The sequence below is a fragment of the Rosa rugosa genome, chromosome 1 (genome assembly GCF_958449725.1).
Source record: "Rosa rugosa chromosome 1, drRosRugo1.1, whole genome shotgun sequence".
Classification (NCBI taxonomy): domain Eukaryota; kingdom Viridiplantae; phylum Streptophyta; class Magnoliopsida; order Rosales; family Rosaceae; genus Rosa; species Rosa rugosa.
In genome coordinates, this window is record NC_084820.1 from 40,230,158 (window position 1) to 40,250,134 (window position 19,977).

Consider the following 19,977-nt stretch of genomic DNA (forward strand, 5'->3'; position numbering starts at 1 on the left):
TATTTGATTTCATTGCTAGCTAGTTTTTTTCTGTTATTGTCCGCCTTCGTGGCTAGGTGAACCCTTGCCTTGGTGCAAGGACACCATAGCCCATCTGCCTTCGTGGTGAGGTGAAAGGCTTGAGTTATTATTTTTGTCCACTCACGCTAATGTTTTTCTGAATATGTTTCCTGGGCCCTTCGGTTTTTCAAATACCCAGTCTGCAGATTAGCTATTCGGCAATAGTAGGAGTTGAGGCATAGTATCTACCGTTGTCATCTTGTGTGTTTAGACTTTAGATTACCTGTTTAACCTACTAGTTTGTTATTTCAATTATTTCTCTTAGAGCTCTGATTACCTATGGGAGGTTGTCTTTAAAATGGAAGTTTGATTAATAAGGGTCTACGACCCGACTACCAAATTGTGGAGATTTGTATTAGTTAATTTTGTAGTCTTCAAATGTTGGATAATTTGATGTTTATTTGGAAGTTTGGATATTAATGAGTAGGAATTGTATTTATTGTGGAGTCAGTATAATTTGTGGGGCATGTAGGCTCTATGTGTTGAGGATGATTGTTGGGTTGGAAGTGTAAATTTTGACTTCTATACGTTTGGGTTTCCTTCTTTAGGAGAATTTCTGCCAAATATTTGTAGAATTACCTCTTAAGTTAGGTCCCATAGGCTCATTCTGGTTTAAAGGGTTTAATCCAGGATGGGTTCTGTCATCAGCCCTTAAGCCAACGCAACTCTTGCACCATATAGACAGGCAAGCAACTCAGCTTGCTTTGCACTATGAACCGCGTCCATGACATGCATGAAGCACAACATTTTTAGGGATGTAGAGGGCGATGACATGGGGTGCTTCATGCATGTTATGGTGGTAGAAACGTGGTCGCTGCCATTTGCATAAACATGGTCGCATTATAGAAGGTAGGTTGGCATGATTTGCAATGTACTCCTCCCACCAACCCATAGTAAAAGTCATAACCTCATGAGCCATAAAGAACCCTCCCACGTACACCATCTGATTCATGTTCTTCCAAATTGCCCACAACAACCTAAGTAGGGTTGCAAATGAGTGTTTACAGAGGACGCTTGATAGTTGCCGTAGCCAATCATACACATTAACAACATTTGGCAAGAAAGGGAACGGACCATTTGGGGCCAAGATTAGTATCTCGTTGGCTGCGTTACACTCCACCCTAGCATGCAGCGGAGATTCCACTTCCTCATCACATCTAGGACATTGCGTGTCAAGATCAATACCTCTATCTCTCATTCTGCTTCTAGTAGGCAGGATATTGACAAGCTTTCCACACACAGATTTTTACCTTACCTAGAACAGGAGCATTATCATACCTTCTTCGACAGATCATTTGAAGAGGTTCACCCAAGGCTAGATCACGAGCAACTCTATAAGCTGATTTCACTGTAAACAAACATTTTCTATCAGGAGCTCAACTCTATTTATCACAATGGTGTCTGTCACTCAAAAAAATACGAGTAATAGCTGCTGCAATATCAGGAGGGAATAACGTCGCAATCAGTGTGCTATTCCATTGGCCTGGGCTTTGCATCAAATCAGCAACCAAATAGTACTGGGGGTTGAAATAATCAGACAGGTCATGACCATATAGCCACGGATCAGTCCATCGCTTAGTCTATAAACCATCTCCAATTAATTTGACTTCGGATACCAGCCTTTAACACTTCTCTTAAGGACAGGATGAGTTCCAAGAATAGGAAATACCAACTCCCATATCTACTTCCTAAAAAGAACGAATCGGAAAATAAATAGCTTTACATAAACGACATACCAAAGAATCTAGACGTTAAAGAAATCTCCATGCCTGTTTGGCTAACTTTGCAAGGTTGAAAGAATATAGATGTCTGAAGCCCATGTCTCCCTGAATTCTAGGTTTACAGAGTTCTTCCCAGTGGCGCCAAATTATAGCTTTCTTATCATCCTTGTCACCGCACCAAAATTGGGCACATAATTGATGCAACTCATCACAGAAACCCTGAGGAAGCAAATAACAATTCATTGCATATAATGGCATAGCCTGAGCCACAACCTTTAACAGAATCTCCCGCCCAGCCGCACTTAACATTTTCGATTTCCAAATTCCAACCCTTGAGCTTCTTGGTGAGTCCATCCTTGACATAAGCAAATGCCTCATTCTTGGACCTTCCAACATAAGTGGGTACTCCCAGATATTTCTCACGAAGTGAAGCCTGCTCCACCATGTTCAGTTGGCAAATGAGGAGGCCCCCACCCACTAATAACCACACTACTCTTTCCCATATTAACTTTCTCACCCGAAGCCCTTTCATAGATATTAAGCAACTGTTTAGTCAGCCAAAAATCCTGTAAAGTAGCTCAGGAATACAACATACTGTATTGGTTTAAATACAAAAGTTAAAATTGTAATCAACTACTGTCTAGACAGAGTCTAGGGGTGAGCAGCAGTATAACGATTGATTCAGTACCTATTTATTTTAGGTCATAGCTAACCTAGAGTGGTTGATTTGAGCAGGATCAGCGTCGAAACATAGTCGAAAAGGAAGAGAATTGAAGAAAGGATTAAAAATTGAATGCCCGTCAGATGGGATCAGTATACGTTGTTTCAACTTACTGAGCATTAAAACTTTTAAAGACCATCAAAAGAGGAAATCTTGAAAGCAAGACCACTATAATCTATACTAGCTTTTAATTACTTTTAACTGTGCATTTGGTGAACGTTTGGTTGTATCTGCATGATTATAATTATTTATTGGGCAAATTCAAGAGTTATATCAAAACAGAGATGCTGAAACTCACAGCAGGTTCAGTTTTATAGGGGCAAAAAGGAATGATACTGAAAAATTGCCAATTTCACTGATATACTTCTCCATAATCATATGCAGGCTCTTTCATCATTAATAATAAAAGCAACAATAATGTCCCACAAAATTTGGAACACTAGAATTATCAAAATGGCTTAGTTTCAACAGCAGTAATGTTGGTGTAAATGTTTTTATCTTATAGCTAAAATCACATCAACTTCACCAAGTTTGTTCCCAAGAACAACAAAACATCACCAATCACCAATATAGGTTTCAGAATAACAGTCCACAGTTTTCAGATGAAAAGACCAAATGCAATCTCATTCATTTGCAGCTGTGTCCTCAGAGGGAGCACCTCCTCCATCTACACAAACCAGACTATAAATCAGACTACAAAGGCAATAGCTTCTCTTTTCTGTTTTCTTTAGTTGAGCAAAATGTAACTGGGCTTTCACAATGTTCTCAGAAAAAGAAAGTCCGTGATAAGCATATACCTTCGCCATCGGATGGAGCACAAGGAGACTTTCTGTATCTTGTTTGCTGTTGTGTAGGCTGCAAAGCATAAAGAGAGTACTACATTAGCCCTACAATCACTCATTCCTTGGAAATACTAATGCAGTTTCTTTTCATTACTTATCTGTTTCTATAATCCTTAAAAGGATTGTTCCAATTTTTATATCTCATACAAGTTCAGTATACTTTAATGCAACTACTTGGCATGTATTATGCACTTTATTTGCATTAATTGTCAAACAAAATGGCACCTTCTGTTACATTAACCCTAAAAAACTAGTGTAGGGAGATTAGCGCGAATGTTTAACGATAATATCAGAGTTGCATTCTGCCCAAAAAAGTTTGCCATCTAATCCAAAATCCTGATATAATCGACATTACACCTTGTTGTGACCTAATCAAAAATTATAACTACAATAATGATTAAACCAAGCAACTTCAATAATTTACTCAAGTATATTCATGTGCTTTATAGCAGAAAGAAAATAAGTTCATAGCAGTCAACTAAGCACAAAACTTGTTTTTGAATTGCCAAAAACTATCATCTAACTCATGTTTTAACTTCTAAGCAACGACCCTTATCAGCAGAATAAGTGGACACAACCATAGTTGAATCAGGAGTGATACCTGTAATTTTGGCCGAAGGGCTTCAAGTGGTCCTTTAGGCTTCTCAACACCTTGCTGTTATCATCCAGAAATCATCAAATAATATGCAGTAAATACCTTAATGAGCATTTCCCCCTGTTACAATTAGCAGGTTCATCTACAGAGTTGGTAAAAATACCTTTCCAAGCGCCCAATCAGCAGAATCAAAGTAAGCACGTTCATGGTCCTGAAATCAAAATCAGAGTCTTAGGTTGGCGCCATTTAAACTAGCATAACATTCTAACAACTACTGACGTAAGATGTGAGCAAAATAAAAAAAATAATAAAAAATTCACCTTAGAAATCAGTGGTGGTTTCTTCGGAATGATTCCACCATACTTTTTCTTTAAAACATCTTCCTGTGAAAAGCAATAAACTTGAGTCAAATGTCTATAGCTGTACAACAATTTTGATACAAACTATTTCCATATGTACTTCTTTAGCAGTAGATAAAGACTCTTCATGAAACCAAAAGGGCATCTAGAAAAGCCAAATTATGAACACAACCTCCTCTGCGGATGGTTTTTCCGACTGCTCCACTCGTGGCTCCTTGCCATCCTCCATTCCCAAAGTTAAGTCCTCACAGCACCGTAGGAAATGCTAGCTGTCATAACAAACTAGTTGTCATCAAACAAAAACACGCACTTTGCAAACAGATTCAACATGAGAAAATAAACTCCTTTATCACATACAACTTCAGAAAGGCAAAACAAACATAAACCATTCCAACCCTAATAATTAGGGGACGAAAGTCCCCGATTTTCATTAAAATGAAAAAAAAAAAAAAAAACTGTCCAAACGAAAAGTTTTAGACCTCAAAAACAGTTATTCTACTCCTTAATACTTGGACTGAAGCATTTTTACATACTTGTTATAATGTGTGGAATCCAATTCAATTTTTCATGTAGGTCAATTGTTCGTGTTAAAATGACAGTTGAATCAGCTAATGCTATGTATCACAAACCGCAACCACCTCAATTTCCTGAAATCATTATCTCTATACTAACAATTACAGCCAACTTGAGAAAAACAGAAAATTTAATATGAACACTGAAGAATCAAATCAACGAGAATTGAGCTGAGAATTTGATAATTAGATTGGGGACATGAGAAGTGATTCACTGAGCCAACAATTTGATGTTTTCTCTCGGAATCTAGATTGAACATTGATCTAATACGACATTGAAACGAGAAGTTGGAAATGCAATTCGAAATTGAAAAAGAAAAAAGTGTGGGGGATTGTTCGTACCTGGAAGAAGCGATCTAGAGAGAGAGAGAGAGAGAGAGAGAGAGAGAGAGAAAGCAAATCTTGGCGAGAGAAAAATGGATGGGAAGAGGGTTAAATGGGTTTGTTGAAGATGATGGGAAGAGAGGGAGGACATTTTGTCACGTGGTGCGTGTGAGGACTCTTTCCATTTTGGTTTAGCTCACCAGAGTACCCTGTCACTCCAGCTCAACGCGTTTTTGTTTTGGTTAAACTGTATGTAACAAACAAAAATTGTTAGATTTTTACCTTGTTAGGCTTGTAGCCGTGCGGTGCACGTGTTAATATTGGAAATCATTGAATGTGAAAGTTTCCTTCACTTCTTCAATTTGTTCATATTTATATATTTTAGTTAATTTTTATAGTTGTGGATATAGCCTGTGCCATCACCGGGCTTCCCTTTAGATAGATAGATAGGATTCTTTTTTTTATGAGAAACACATTTTTTGATGTCTCTGACAGAAGAGATAGATGTGAGTCTTGCTTCTAAGTTTTTTTTTTTTTTTTTTGATCGGAAATTAACTTCATTCATTAAAGACTACTGCAAAACACAGCACCCATCAGGGTTTACACCAAATGACTAACACTCAGACTAACATCACATATCCTCACTCCGACAAAGAGAAAAGGACGCGTCAATGGATCCAACAACCACAATCGAATTGAGCCGCTGCTCGAGCCAATCGGACCAAAATAAGTAGCACTAACTAGAATAGGTACTAACCAATAGAACACTATTGGGCGGGCTATCCCAGGATCACCCTTTCTCCTCAACACAGGCTGATAATGAAAACCCAGCACAAAGACCAGGTAGGACTGGATCCTGACGACGAGCCAGCAACCCAAATCGATCCGATTGCCGGAAACCACGACGACTACCATAACTCTAAAAAGCATGGACTTATTTGAGATCTGACGAGCAGATCCAACAATAACAAACTAAAGACTAACAGCAAAACCAGTAAACTAAACAGACTAAACAAAAACCCTAGCCCAAAGGCTCGGCCCAAAAGCCACTCCCCATAAGGATCCGACGCCGCAATCCACCAAGGTTGAGTCCAGTGACCGCGCGCTCCGCCGTCCCGCCCCTCTGCATTGCCTCGCCGCCGCAGCGAATCCCACCACCACAACGTCGTCGCATCACAAAGCGGGCCACCCCAGTACCTGGACGCCAACAGAAGCAGAAACCCCAGAGAGATCAGATCCCCTCCAGGCCCGCCTCTGCCATGAGATCGATAACCCAGCCTTCGCCAAGCCTCCAACCTCAGCCCCGCCATCGCCAAGCAACGTCAAGCCACCATCCTCTGCCGTGACACCAGAATCAGCCGGTAAATCGCACCACGCCGAGCCACCTTGACCCCCGAACCAAGAAGAAAGAAAATCGATCGGTCTTCTCTGTCCGAGATCCAGCCGCCATCCCTCCCTAGGCCAAGCCTCCGGCATAAAACTGCACCGATCATCCTCTCCCGGACCGGACCGCTACGGCAGGAGCGCCGGCGGCGTTCGGCCGGGAGAGGCACCACTCGTACGCCCTCTGTGTTTTCGCCGCGCGTGAGGCGCGTTCCTTGTCCTTAAGGCGTTCTTTTGAGACACTGTCTTGCTTCTAAGTTTGCTTAATTAATTTTATTTTTGTGGATTTCACAATTCTTGAGAAATCGAATAGTTTTCTGTGGTAATGCGTACTTAGTTTGCTATTTTGTCTCTTAGAGACCAATAATGTGTGAGATATTTCAAAGTGTTGTAAATATTATTATCTATATGACTGTCCACGTAAATACTCATTAGTTGTGTACTTTGATGTAAACCCTACCTCTATATAAAGGAGGCTAATGAGACTGAATGAAGATACTTCTACTTCTCCCCAAACTATTCTCTCTTCATCAGCTTTCTCTACTTTATAACACGTTATCAGCACGCTTCGCTCTGCTTTATTTTTTTTATACTCTATGATGATCCATGAGTCATTTGGGGTGACATTGTTGCTTGGCCATAACTCTCGATCTATGAGTTTCGATAATCTCTGATAATCTTTTGGTCGATGTTATCTGTAAAATCTTATATTGATCGATTAGTATGGTTAGAAGACCCATCATGTTAATTGCGCTACTTCAATTTGTTTATGTTTGGTGGTGATCTTGGTTTCGGTTACGGAATTAATGGGTGTTTTCGATTTGCTAAATTGCTTTGAATTGTTTGTTGGTTCTTATTTTATATATGTGGGGATAAATACTTGGTAGTTACCTGCTTCAAGAAAACGTGTTATCCATGTTTTTCATTGGATTGTGCCTCTCTGCTCTTAGTTTTGCTTCTTCTAAACCAAAACCAACATCTCTGTTTCATGTTTGGTTTTGTCTTTAGCATATAGAAACATGCATCAATTAATTAATATTGTATTGTGACTCTAGTTTTTTGTTAGAATGTTCTGCACTCCTGTATATAGTAACAACATCAGAGCAAAAGATTCCATTCCATTTAACATGGGTAGCATACTTGGTCAATTATGTTTTATCAATATCATACGACATATACGAGTTCGCAGATTCCATCAGTATTATTTCCATCGCTATCTCAAGTTCTCATCAACGGCTTTTCACTTATAAATTGGTAAGCATATAACCTATATATCCAGGTATGTTTTCTGTCTATTTGACCATTTGGATACAATTTATTAATTTCATGATATATTTCAATTTTATGAATTGAGATTAATCACACGTTTACATCCAGTTGTAAATTTTATAATCATGGATCGAGACATGAAGTCTCTTGATTGAATTGTAGAGGACCAGAAGTTCCTCAGAGTTATACAATGATCAAAATCGCATGTTGCTTGATCCCTGATCATATGGGGACCTGAAGTTCCTCTAGGGTCATGAAATGTAAATTGGAAAATTGTGACATGAAGCTCTTCAGAACTTATGCAATTACGAGGGCCAGAAGATCCTCAGAGTTATATAATCGAGCATATGAACTCACATATTTTTGATCCCCAATAATTTTAAGAGGGCCGGAAGTTCCTCAAAATGTTTGGGTATTGGGGTTCCATCCTCTGCATGAAAATGTGAATTTGAAGTTCCTTACCTTATTTGAGATTATGTTCTTGTGCAATTAGAGGAGAGAAACAAGATTATCATATTTGTAAAGTTAAGCAGACCAGAAGTTCTGTGTACTTTATTCATTCACGGAACCAGAAGTTTCCACTATTTGTTTGTTTATTTATTTTCCCTGCAATTTTTCTATTTTGTTATGTACTTTCATTACAGTACTTTTAAATTAATTTGTTTTGTTGCTTATACGGACCAGCAGTCCTATACCTTGAACATATGAATTTTGAGTGTAATATTTTTGAACCAGAAATTCAAAATTTCAAAGTAGAACCTGAAGTTCTAACAGTAAAACTCAAACCCGAAGCTCTGAGCATAAAATATAAATTAGAAGTGAACTTGAAGATTCACTTTAGTTACCTCGAGCCTGAAGTTTCGAGCATCAAATTCATTTGAACTTGAGGTTGAACATACGAAATCTTAGAACCTGCAGTTCTAATAGTAAAAAAAAAAATTCGAACCAGAAGTTTCGAGTGAATTTTCGTATGTCAATTGATACGTTTTTTTTCCTTATGCTTACCTAAAACTTTCTTATTGTTATCTTATAAGTGTACAAGAAGTTCATTCCACCTTAGAACCTGAAGTTCTAATTGTGCAGACTCGAGCCATAAGTCTCGAGTGAATATATGGACAATTTATCATAAAGTTTTAATCTGGGTCAACCTCAAACCTGAAGCTTTGAGGGGATTATTTTGACACCAATTTAAAAGTAAGCAGATATTTAACCGTTGGTTTATGGCGAATGAGTATGAGTATACCCCAAAATCTGTGATCGTGACTTTTGTAATTAAAAGAGATCAGAACCTGTAGTTCCTTGATCCTTAATTACATGAGGACCTGAAGTTCCTCAATGATCATACTCACTAGATGACAATCTAAAGTCCCTCACTTATAAGGTATGATCGTGAAGCTAATCATCTCAGATCTTACATATCTGATTATTGGCTCTAGAAGAGCACATAATATTATTACCTATAATGTACAATCTCACACTATCATGGTCTCATTGTATAGCAAGAAAGCCGATTGACATGGCTACACCATGAAATGCCACCAGAAGTGGACCATGGCAAGAGAGAAATCATGAGTCAATGTAAATACTGCCCTAACATCCACACATGTGAGGAAATTATAAATTGGGCATGTGTCGCCTATGGTACACTATATGGTGGATGTTCATCAAACCATTTTCAAAATGGCACTAGTCAAATTAAATTGCATTGACTAATAAGAACATTGTTGATGTCATAATTTGGTTCGACAAATACTTTCGACTTTTCAACCCATTCCACGTGGTACGCGTTGAAATGTCAAAGAGTCAACGTAGGACTCTGACCTTTCAACGCACTTAAACCTTTCATCGAGAAAGAAAAGATAACTCTAAGATGGAAATAATCATGACTAGTGAGATGCCTCACTTTGGTACTCCAAGTCTTCAACCTTGGATCTCCATCTCTTAAGTCTTGGAAGGTCACCATGTAATTGACTCACCATCTTGGATGGCAAGGCAAAAACATATCATGACCTCACTACCAGAGAGGCATAATCCAAAGGAATCAAGAGCCTCAACCCCCAAGACCAAGAGTTCGACCCCCAAGCTTAGAAGCCACGACCTCCAAGGCTAAGGCCTCGACTACCAGGATCACTCTTAGACAAAGTAGTTGCAAAGGAGACATGGTTAGCGGAAATCAAGGGCCAACTCTTGCCTATTAGGCCAGGTGTCGCACTCTGATGATAGGTATGGTCGGAGGGCATGGTCCAAAAGTGACGTGAGAGGAAGAGACCACATAGTTGTGACATCTGTCACCAACTCTGTCAGATGGAGTGTCAGGAAGCAGAAATCATGGGGCTGACACCCTGATTTTCGGGAAGAACCCATGCCTTCCCTCACCATCTCAGCCATCCCTCTCCTACAAATACTGCTCTTTCACAAGCAGAAGGAACTCAACTCTCTCTTCTCTCCGAAAGCTATGACAAAATGCATAGTCCTTTCCATAGAGCTCCGCCAACTCGAGGTGGTGGAAGCCCAACATCAGGTGGAGGAAGCCCGACGTGGCCATCAGTTCCACCCAAGAAAGGAGCTTGGAAGCCCAACATCAGGTGGAGGAAGCCCGACGTGAGGCCATCAGTTCCACACAAGAAAAGAGCTTGGAAGCCCAACATTAGGTGGAGGAAGCCCGACGTGAGGCCATCAGTTCCACCCAAGAAAGGAGCTTGGAAGCCCAGCATCAGGTGAAGGAAGTCTGAGGCGAGACTATCAGTTTCACCCAACAAGGAGCTTGGAAGCCCAACATCAGGTGAAGGAAGTCCGAGGCGAGACTATCAGTTTCACCCAACAAAGAGCTTGGAAGCCCAACATCAGGTGGAGGAAGCCCGACGTGAGGCCATCAGAGAGCTTGGAAGCCCAACATCAGGTGAAGGAAGTCCGAGGCGAGACTATCAGTTTCACCCAACAAGGAGCTTGGAGGCCCAGCATCAGGTGGAGGAAGTCCGAGACGAGACTACCAGTTCCACCAAACAAGGTAGCTTGGAGACCCAACATCAGGTGAAGGAAGCCCGAGGCCATACCTTCAGTCACAAAAGGTGAACGACCAAGGCTAGGCACAGGACCACCAGGGCATACCTTCAGTCACAAGTGGACGACCAGGGCTACTCACGTAGTCAAACTAATCGAAGGGAAAGATAGGCCCACTTGAAGAAAACAACCCCACCACTTTACACTTGGATTTCAACGGAACTTCCGTTGACTCGTTGATGCCGAAATTGGCACCAACAAACATTGAGATTATCACACATCCCTGATGTCTTTTGCTTACAATAAGCAAACTTGAAAGCACTATTGTGTTATTTGTAACCTCTTGAGTTCCCATTGAAACTAAATGTTTCTTAGTCTGATTATCTTAGAACGTCATGTTCCTCAAGAGATTGTTATAAAATGAAAGAAAATCGAAATCTCAAGTGTATTGTATGATTATACGAGGGCCTGAAGTTCCTCATCTTTATGACTGTACATATATACTTGACAAAGAACTTGAGGTTCTCCACATGATAAAGTTTTATGAATTGTAGTCTTCAACTCGAAATTTCGAGTATATCATTTTGGCCACCAGTTCAAAATGAATTTGGTCCATTCCAATTGTTAATATTTCACAATTGATGTTTACTCAAGCTAAGGTAACACTCATATCATGAGTTGTAGATCTTGATTTATGGCTCCAAATGAGCTACTATCATGCTACCGAATTTGAAATATTGTTGCATTAATTGCCTCCTATATGGTTGAAGAAGACTTTACGCCATCAGATATATACTGTATCGAATTTTCACAGTAAATTGAGGCATATATGTAATGTCATGATGAACCAGAAGTTCATTGAACCAAATACACTATTTTGGCTTGACCGGTTACGTCATCTTTGTCGACCATGTTGCATGGAATCACTTATAAGTTTTGATGACTGCTAACCTTACTCACAAGCAAATTGTTTGTTTACCGCATATTTGCGAGTTGTCACTTTAATGAGACAATCCTCCTGCAATGAGGGGGAGAAATATTGTTCTTGAAGAACTATATGAATTTGTGTGAGATATTTATCCACAGTCTCATTTTGATTTTGAGAAATACCTAAGTTAGTGAATTGATAAAACAAAGTGACAATTATATGCTTAATGCAAAGGCATATGCATGCTTGGGTTAAAGTCCCTAAAACCAACCATATTAGCACAAACAATCTAGACCCCATTTGATTTGTGGGATGCAAGTGTATCCAATTGACATGGTTCTCCTGAAGAGAATGTCATTAAACAATATCACAGCTCCTAATATGGCTACACATACAGAGGGTGTAGGTACGCCATTAGGAAATGACGTCTTAGTGATACAATAATAAATCAATATGGTTGATGCTAATGAACAAAGCATGTTTTGACCTGAATCTTGGTTTGGGTTCGCCACCAACCAATGAACATCTTCACTCCAAAGAAAGTGATAGATTTTTGAACGTATTTTTTTAGCATGGTCAAAATAAGACAGTCTTCCCACCGTTAGGGGGAGGAAAGACTACTGTCATTTGAATAACGGCGTGAATTTGTGTGGATTATATCCACCAGGTCTAAAGTTTTAAGCTCCCAAAAAGGGAAGATTATACAAGCCCTATAATGCTCTACATGAGATTATAAGTAAAGAGATCCACATTCTCTACATAATTAATCTATGAGAGATGATTGTGCTAGAAGTGACAATGTATGCCCCAGAAGTGCGGGTACCCAATATCAATAAGCTTATTATAGCTAATGCATGCATATAAGAATGTGTGGGATCTATGATTGTTGATCATCGATGATAGTTTACATTTGGTAGCTACCAAAAATCACTAAGGGTTGTATTTATACTATACCACGTTTCATTATGTATGTCGACAAAGTATATTATTGGCCAAATTGGAAAGAGGCAATTCCAATGAAATTGAATATTTGAAACGTGATGAAATACTTGGACCTTTAACCCTACAAGTTACAAAAGGGTATTTAAGTGAAGATAAATCACTATGACACAATGTCTATTTATCGAGACATGAGATTATGAATATCTTCCCTAGCCTTATACGAATGACAATTTTCTATAAATACAGTGTTACATATAGCTGTTATATTGACGAGAGATTTATGGCATGTTGTCATCGTATATTATGAAGATCTTAAAGACACATTGCTAAAAGCAAAATCTCAAAAGCAAAGTGTCATAATAAGCGTATTGCTTATCAAATCCTCAAGGGATTCAAATACATGAATGATTCAAGTTCATGAAAGGTTGAAAGAGCCTGAAGCTCACTCATGGAATCAAAGAGTCTAAAGCTAGCTCATATGTACTCATTTCGTTCTAGTCAACGAGATCTAAATTGCCTTAATGAGTACTATGAAGAGACTACTATCGAATTCGAATTATGAATATAATGTTGCAACATATTCTAACTGTCGCAAAGTTATGAATTACTTAGAGCTCTTGAAGAGCTTATATGAGACAAATCAATACACAAAGATATTGATGTGTATGGCTAGGTATGCCATGATGATTTTTCAATGTTTTAAACTATAAAAAGTTAAATGTGTAATTTCTTTATATTGTTTAGCTATTACTTTGTGTATGATTTTGAGCATATAGAGATTGTTTTCTAACCTTATCATATGAGGTAAGGCTTATTGAAAATCGTCTAGCTTTGTTAGTATTGCTTTAACTTTGCAGGTATGAAATTTTGTGATGAGCCCCTATATGCAAAGCACACATGGTCTCATTTTAGTGATAGACACATCAAACTACTATACATGGTACATGTAGCTTATCGCATACATGAATGAGGCTTGCAACAATCAGGGGGAGCATCCAGAAGCATGCTACCTAGGACATATGCGCGTTGTGCTCTTTTTGTCCTTCGACCAGGGTTATTTTTGTCCCACTGAGTTTTTGTTACCTGGCAAGGTTTTTTTAACGAGACAACAATAAGCGCGTCCAATATCATCATTCATTGGTGGACATCCAAGGGGGAGTGTTGTAAATATTATTATCTATATGGTTGTCCACGTAAATACTCATTAGTTGTGTACTTTGATGTAAACCCTACCTCTATATAAAGGAGGCTAATGAGACTGAATGAAGATACTTCTAATTCTCCCCAAACTATTCTCTCTTCATCTTTCTCTACTTTATAACACAAAGAATGATTGAAAGGCTTTGGGGTTTCTATGGTATTGTACAAATCTAGGAGGCTAGCTAGTTTTGGTCACTTTGTGACACTTTGGCAGGGGTATAACTGACTCCATTTAGTTCGCAGACATAAAACTTAACATTTACACTTACTTGTTCGACACTAATTTTTCTCTGCCATTCTAAAAGGAATATTGGCTCAAACAATTCCATCCTTATTAATCAAAACAACTACAAATGTTTCAAAAAAAAAATTAAAAAAAAAATGTCAGCATACAACGTATAAAAAGTTCATGCCCCTCTTCTCTAAAGAGTAAAGATAGGTGTTTCTGTTGGTTTCTTCGGTGTAGCCAGGCTGAATGCTATACCCGTTGGCAGATATGAAGACAACTTCGAGACCCTGTCAAAGGAAATACACAACGTTGGAGGTATAAACTGAGCTGGTCGTTTTATGGCTATGTTTTGTATGGCTGTGTTTTTCAGAAATGCTGACTTCTGCTTATTTCTGAGAATAAGTAGCTGAAAAGTAAAGCAGCTGAATGTTTGGTAAACTGGCTTTTTATAAGTGCTGTCAGTAGCAAAAGCAGTGGCAAAGTGTTTGGTAAACTTAAACTGGCTTGTGCTTTTTGTTTGTGGAATGACCAAATTGGACATGAGAGATTATTTTGCCTTAATTGTTTGATAATACAATGTTGTTCAAATGCTTTTGTTATTATTTTTAATTTTTATTATGTCTTTATTAATTTTTGTTAACTTTCAATTTTTATAAATCATGGTGACCATATGATTAATATTGGACAATTTTAAAAATAATTTATACAAATATATTAGTAACGTTAATAAGCATCAAGTAACCACAAAAAATATCATAACATATTCAAATGTTCATGTTATTACGCACACTCATCAAACTTAGAGTAATGTTATTTCTTATTGTTTCCATTTCTTATGCACCATGACCATGATATTCTTCTTCTACATCAACATCCATCTCTATCCCACCGCTTGACCCGGCCATCACCTTCTCTTTCTTCACTGCGGACAAAATGTAACCCCAACATTGTAGCACCTTCATTAGCTAGTCAAGGCAACCCCAACATTGTAGCACCTTCATTAGCTAGCTTCCTCAACAGTTTCAGGTCAGAGATTGCAAGGAACACAACACTGCAGCACCTTCATTAGCTAGCATCCTCAACAGTTTCAGGTCCAAAATTGGAAAGAACACAAATCTGCATAACAAAGAGCAATCCAACATCTATCAGACTCTTACAGGAATGGTAAAAGATCATTTACTTCAAGCAATAGTGAAGAAAATGAGCTTGCAAACCATTGCAGAGAACATGATTAAGCACAGCGCAGAAAACACAAGAAACCTAATGTTAATATAGGAAGTTGGAATCATCCATTCTTCTTCGCTTTCAGTTTCGTTATCGATGTCAACCTCATTTGCACTAAAGTCATAGACCTTAGGCTTTATATTTTACCATAGAGTAACAGATACAAGCAATTGTGATGGATAGTAAAAGCCCACCTACATCCATCATAATCACTTGTATGCAGCAGAGAGATAACGATATGAAATGTTACTAGAGCAGAGCTCTAGCCGTATGGATTACTTTCAGACCACAAATAGATAGCTTTCAGCTCTAAGTGGATAACTCATCTTTAACTTAGTTGCATATCATTTCCGTCTGCTACCGCAACTAATTTTAACAAGTAGCAAAACATTCAGTTCTGCTTCAGTATATTGTCAACAGAGTTTTACATAATGTCCAATACTATATGTAGATAAATATATATATATATACCTTTGTGCAACTCCTAGTTGAAGAGCCTTGTGCTTTACCCTGAACATCTCTGGCATGCTGCTGAGAAGTTTGTTTATCCGACTCATTAACAGCTAATAAATTATCCACTGATTTTGGTCCCCTTGACTTTTCCAACTTCTGGTCAGACTCCAAGGTAAGTGCTTGGTTATGACGAGCTGATTTATTCAGTCCAGTTCTCTATGATGAAGTTTCTGGTGTTATGAGGGGAATGCCAAAGAGCTTGCAGCTTCCATCTTTAGGTTTAACAGGCTCATGTTTCAGTAGTGACATATGCTTTGGCATGACTTCCCGTGCATTCGCTTGACTCTCAAAATGAGATGGGGGTGGTGGAGGCATCATCCAATTTCCTTGAGGTTGCTCAACTCTATGAACATGGTTAACAGAATGATCATTCAATCCACTATATCTAACATTCTGTTGGGCTTGGTAAGATGCATTACAATAGGAACCTTCTTATTAGAGTCCAAACTAAGTGACAGCGATGAGGGTAACATGGACCATGAATTCAAGTTAAACTTGCCTTCCTGATCCAGTGAATGCTTTCTCATTGAATTAGCAGATGCTACTGCTTGATCAACAAAGGGCTGACAGATACCATGTGACGCGTCACCATTAGTCCCAAAGCCTGATAGCAAATCTGTGTAGGTTGGCTCATGTCTCCCTGAGGGCATCCAGTTATCTGCACTGGAACCAAATCTTCTTGAACCAGACACTGCATCAATCCTCTCATCATCAACCGAAGCTGGCCATGCAGTAGACTTTTCAGCTGTATCAGACTCACTCTCCACAAAATTGCCTCGCAAGGTCGAGAATTCTTGACCTTGCAAGACCCTTGAATACCCACATCCTTGTAGTACAGGGTCTACCGTTACTTTAGATGATCCTACTGAATAACAATGAAAAGGAAAATTTAGTTCTTTCGAGTAGGAAAAAACTAACAATGTTCTGGACCTAACTACCCAGGTATCTAAAACAGATTGCAACGGCAGTAAGACTATACCTTCCCTTGTGAGAACCGAAGAGTCTGGAGAAGAGGGAACCATGTTTGGGCGCGGCCTCTTTGGTAGTGGCATGGGAAGAGGATTTAGTGCAGAGAGTAGGCTCTATTTTCCAAGATGAAACTCTCTCTGGACGAGGTATGGTTGAATTTTCATCCCATCTCACCTTTAATAAACATAAGAATATGTGTGGACTTCAGGATAACGTGTAGCAGGATTTTGACTATAAACTACAAAAGATAAACCATAAACTCCCAAGACTTTCTGATTGCTACGATGAAACTTCAATAACATTGCTTAGGGACCAGAAGCGAGACATTGTATATCAAATTTCTCAATGCAAGATAATCAGATACAAAGGCAGATACATGAGCAGCTCAGAAAGTCCAATATGTCTATAACGAATTCCCAAAATAATAAAATCAAGAGATAATAAGATAGCCAAATAGCAAACCAGTAAAAGAAACAAACCAAGTGGATATAAATCATTTCCAAAAGATATCATTTCTAGATGGGTGTTTCTAAAGAAACAGGTAGATTAAGATAAAACTAAACTAAATGAACCTGCATGCACTGTCACTATCATAACACAGAAGGATTACACATGCATCTTTACTAATTTGAAAAGGGAGAGCATATGATGTTACATCCGCCTCGCTGTGAAGATTCAGCTTTTTCACCATCTACTTTTTTATGAAAGAACTGGGTAAGTTACCATCTCTGAGACATTTGAATAAAGAAATTCAAATTAATGTGTGATAAGGAAACAGACTAAACAAAGAAATACACTAAGCACTGCCAAATTTCCAGAAGGTTTGAAGAGAGCTTTTTCGGGTTGATCACCACTTGATATTATCTTATTGGGATTTTTAACAAACAACAGAAAGAGTGCCATTAAACTTCAATAGAAGTAGTACCTTAAAAGAATGCAAATTTCACTATAGAACAAAAGAACTAATTGAAACTGACAAACTATGATTAGAAAGTCAAGAAAAGAGCTTCAAAAGTCAAAAATCGCATAATTCAATCAAATGACTTTATATTATAAGATGGTATCACAGCCATATCCCCCTTTGGCAGGAGGAAAAGGTGAGTCATCAAAATGGAATTCAATCTCGTACTTAGACTCACGAGAATTATGACTAAAAGTGCCACCTACTGATGAATATACTGAGACGAAAACAAACAAAAAGAACATAAACTTGCAGCACCAGAAATTCAATTAGGCATTTAAAAATGAATGGTTTCCTACCATAATGATCCAACCTAATTTGTGCACAAGTTGACATACTAAACCAAAAAAATGCTCAAATTGATGATACACAAACTAGAGTCCAAAAACGTGAATTAAGAAAGTGAAGCAATGAACCCCTAGTATCATCATTGCTAACCTGCACCATCATTTACAAACAACCTAGCCAAGAACACTACATAACAAAACAATCGACTTATCTTATCTCAACGATATCATTCCCATCTACCTATTGCAACTAAGCCATTAGAATCAAAATCCTCTAGCTCAATTCTCCCCATTACATTCTTCCTAAGGTGCTTGTCATCTGTCCCACCTTCATTGCTCTTCTTAGAGCCTAGAACTACCTCTGAGCACACTTCTAAATCTCCTCCCCTACTACAAAACACTCAGATTGTCCCAAATAATAGACTGAGCAATGACTCCATAGATGAATAAGCTTTACCTGATTGTCCCAAATCAACCTAGAAACTCATTGATTCAATACCCAATTACACGAATTGAAACTGAAATAGATAGAAAACTGAAATCAACCTATAATAGATACAAAACTGAACTTGAAACTGAAATTGAACTTGAACTTGAAATTGAAACCCAAATCAACCTATAATACCTCTTTTTCAAAGAAATTGAAACTGATATAGATATAAACTAACCGTGAATCAAATTGCCAAGTAGCTGGGGCAATCAAGGATTGAGGCTTCGATTTCGAACACGGATGAGATGGCTTGTGCGTTTGTGTTCACTGCGGTGCAGCTCTCTCACTTCGACTTTGAACACGGAAGAGAAGGGTTTCATGGCATTGTGTAATTGCTGAAAGGAAGAGAGGATAATACATCCCGGTATTTCAAAAATTTCATTAAACTACAGTATATACCGCTACAGTGAGAAAAATAAATCGTTGCCCGCTTCTAAAAGCAAGGGGTTGGCGGCTTTCGCTTTTCGACCAAAGAAGCGGTGGCTTCTTGAAAAAGTCGGCCAGAAGCTGGTTTACCAAACGGAAACGGTTGAGGTGCTTATAAGCGGGGGAGCAAAAAAGGCCCCCCCCCCCCCCCCCCAAAACGCAGCCTATGCCTCTCCAATGCTGAAGAAGTAAGGCTATGTATGTAATTTGACAGAGTAATAGTAAAGGATAAGAAGTTATTACCCTCATGAAGGTAGTTGAGTTTGGTTTATATATTATGAGCATGGGAAGGAGTTTCCCATTTCTTCGATGTGGGACGCAGTTTCATGGTTTGCAGAATATCAATAGGTTCTGGTGCGTGCTTTGGCAAGCCCTACCGGGCTGAGTTAAGACTTGTGCTTCCCAAGGTGCGGCCCATCGTGGGCACCGTCCCGCTGGGTACCGGGCCGAGCCCATGGCCTAGCCCTTGGGTGGTCTGGCTGTAGTATGAAACCTTGTGACAGTCTAAAGTATTTGCTGGTATGTACAATAGGATGTCCAAACCTCTCAATAGCTATTCTATCCCCTTTGTCCATTGAGCCCACTCTGAATAATCCCCATTTTGCTGGATTATTGCCAATGTAATCATAAAAAGATATTGAGTAGCGGTGTAGCATGACATCCCAAAGATAGTCTTTCCCCTTCTTATGAAGTCTTTTTCAAAGATTCTATATACATTTATATATGAAATCGTCCAAATACTACCTAAACTTTTCCCGACAGTAATTTTCATTCTTCAGTTTTGGGAAATATCACAATAGTACCTGAAGATTTAAATCCGACCCAACATACATACCTAGTAACAACATTAAGTCTTTTATCTTTCAAGGGTATTTTCGTCCTTTTAGTATTCATCTTCTCTAAAGTTTTTATTGAATCGGAAATCTGTATATCTACCGAGGATTTGGTGTCATCAACTTTCT

General features: G+C 38.7%; 1 protein-coding gene and 1 long non-coding RNA gene across 2 annotated transcripts; both read right to left on the reverse strand.

Annotated features, from left to right (window-relative positions):
- Positions 1-2,863: 2,863 nt before the first annotated feature.
- LOC133724885 (uncharacterized) lies at positions 2,864-5,370 on the reverse strand. Its single transcript, XM_062151785.1, has 7 exons — positions 5,213-5,370; positions 4,471-4,567; positions 4,260-4,322; positions 4,103-4,150; positions 3,946-3,999; positions 3,300-3,357; positions 2,864-3,169 (listed from the first exon to the last, which is right to left on the reverse strand). Exons 2-7 carry the CDS (start codon positions 4,525-4,527, stop codon positions 3,126-3,128), a joined length of 324 nt encoding a protein of 107 aa, XP_062007769.1. The 5' UTR covers positions 4,528-4,567; positions 5,213-5,370; the 3' UTR covers positions 2,864-3,125.
- Positions 5,371-14,872: 9,502 nt separating this feature from the next.
- LOC133724886 (uncharacterized) lies at positions 14,873-19,236 on the reverse strand. Its single transcript, XR_009854089.1, has 4 exons — positions 18,768-19,236; positions 16,862-17,025; positions 15,841-16,747; positions 14,873-15,261 (listed from the first exon to the last, which is right to left on the reverse strand). It is a non-coding gene; the product is annotated as an uncharacterized LOC133724886 (long non-coding RNA).
- Between the last annotated feature and the right edge of the window lie 741 nt (positions 19,237-19,977).

Bases quoted from the DNA above. Each gene is read 5' to 3' on its own strand.
- LOC133724885 (XM_062151785.1), bottom strand. From the start codon at position 4,527: ATGGAGGATGGCAAGGAGCCACGAGTGGAGCAGTCGGAAAAACCATCC. The intron at 4,323-4,470 runs GTTGTGTTCATA...TGCTTTTCACAG, and splicing joins AAAAACCATCCGCAGAGGAG to GAAGATGTTTTAAAGAAAAA. The intron at 4,000-4,102 runs GTATTTTTACCA...GGATGATAACAG, and splicing joins CTGATTGGGCGCTTGGAAAG to CAAGGTGTTGAGAAGCCTAA.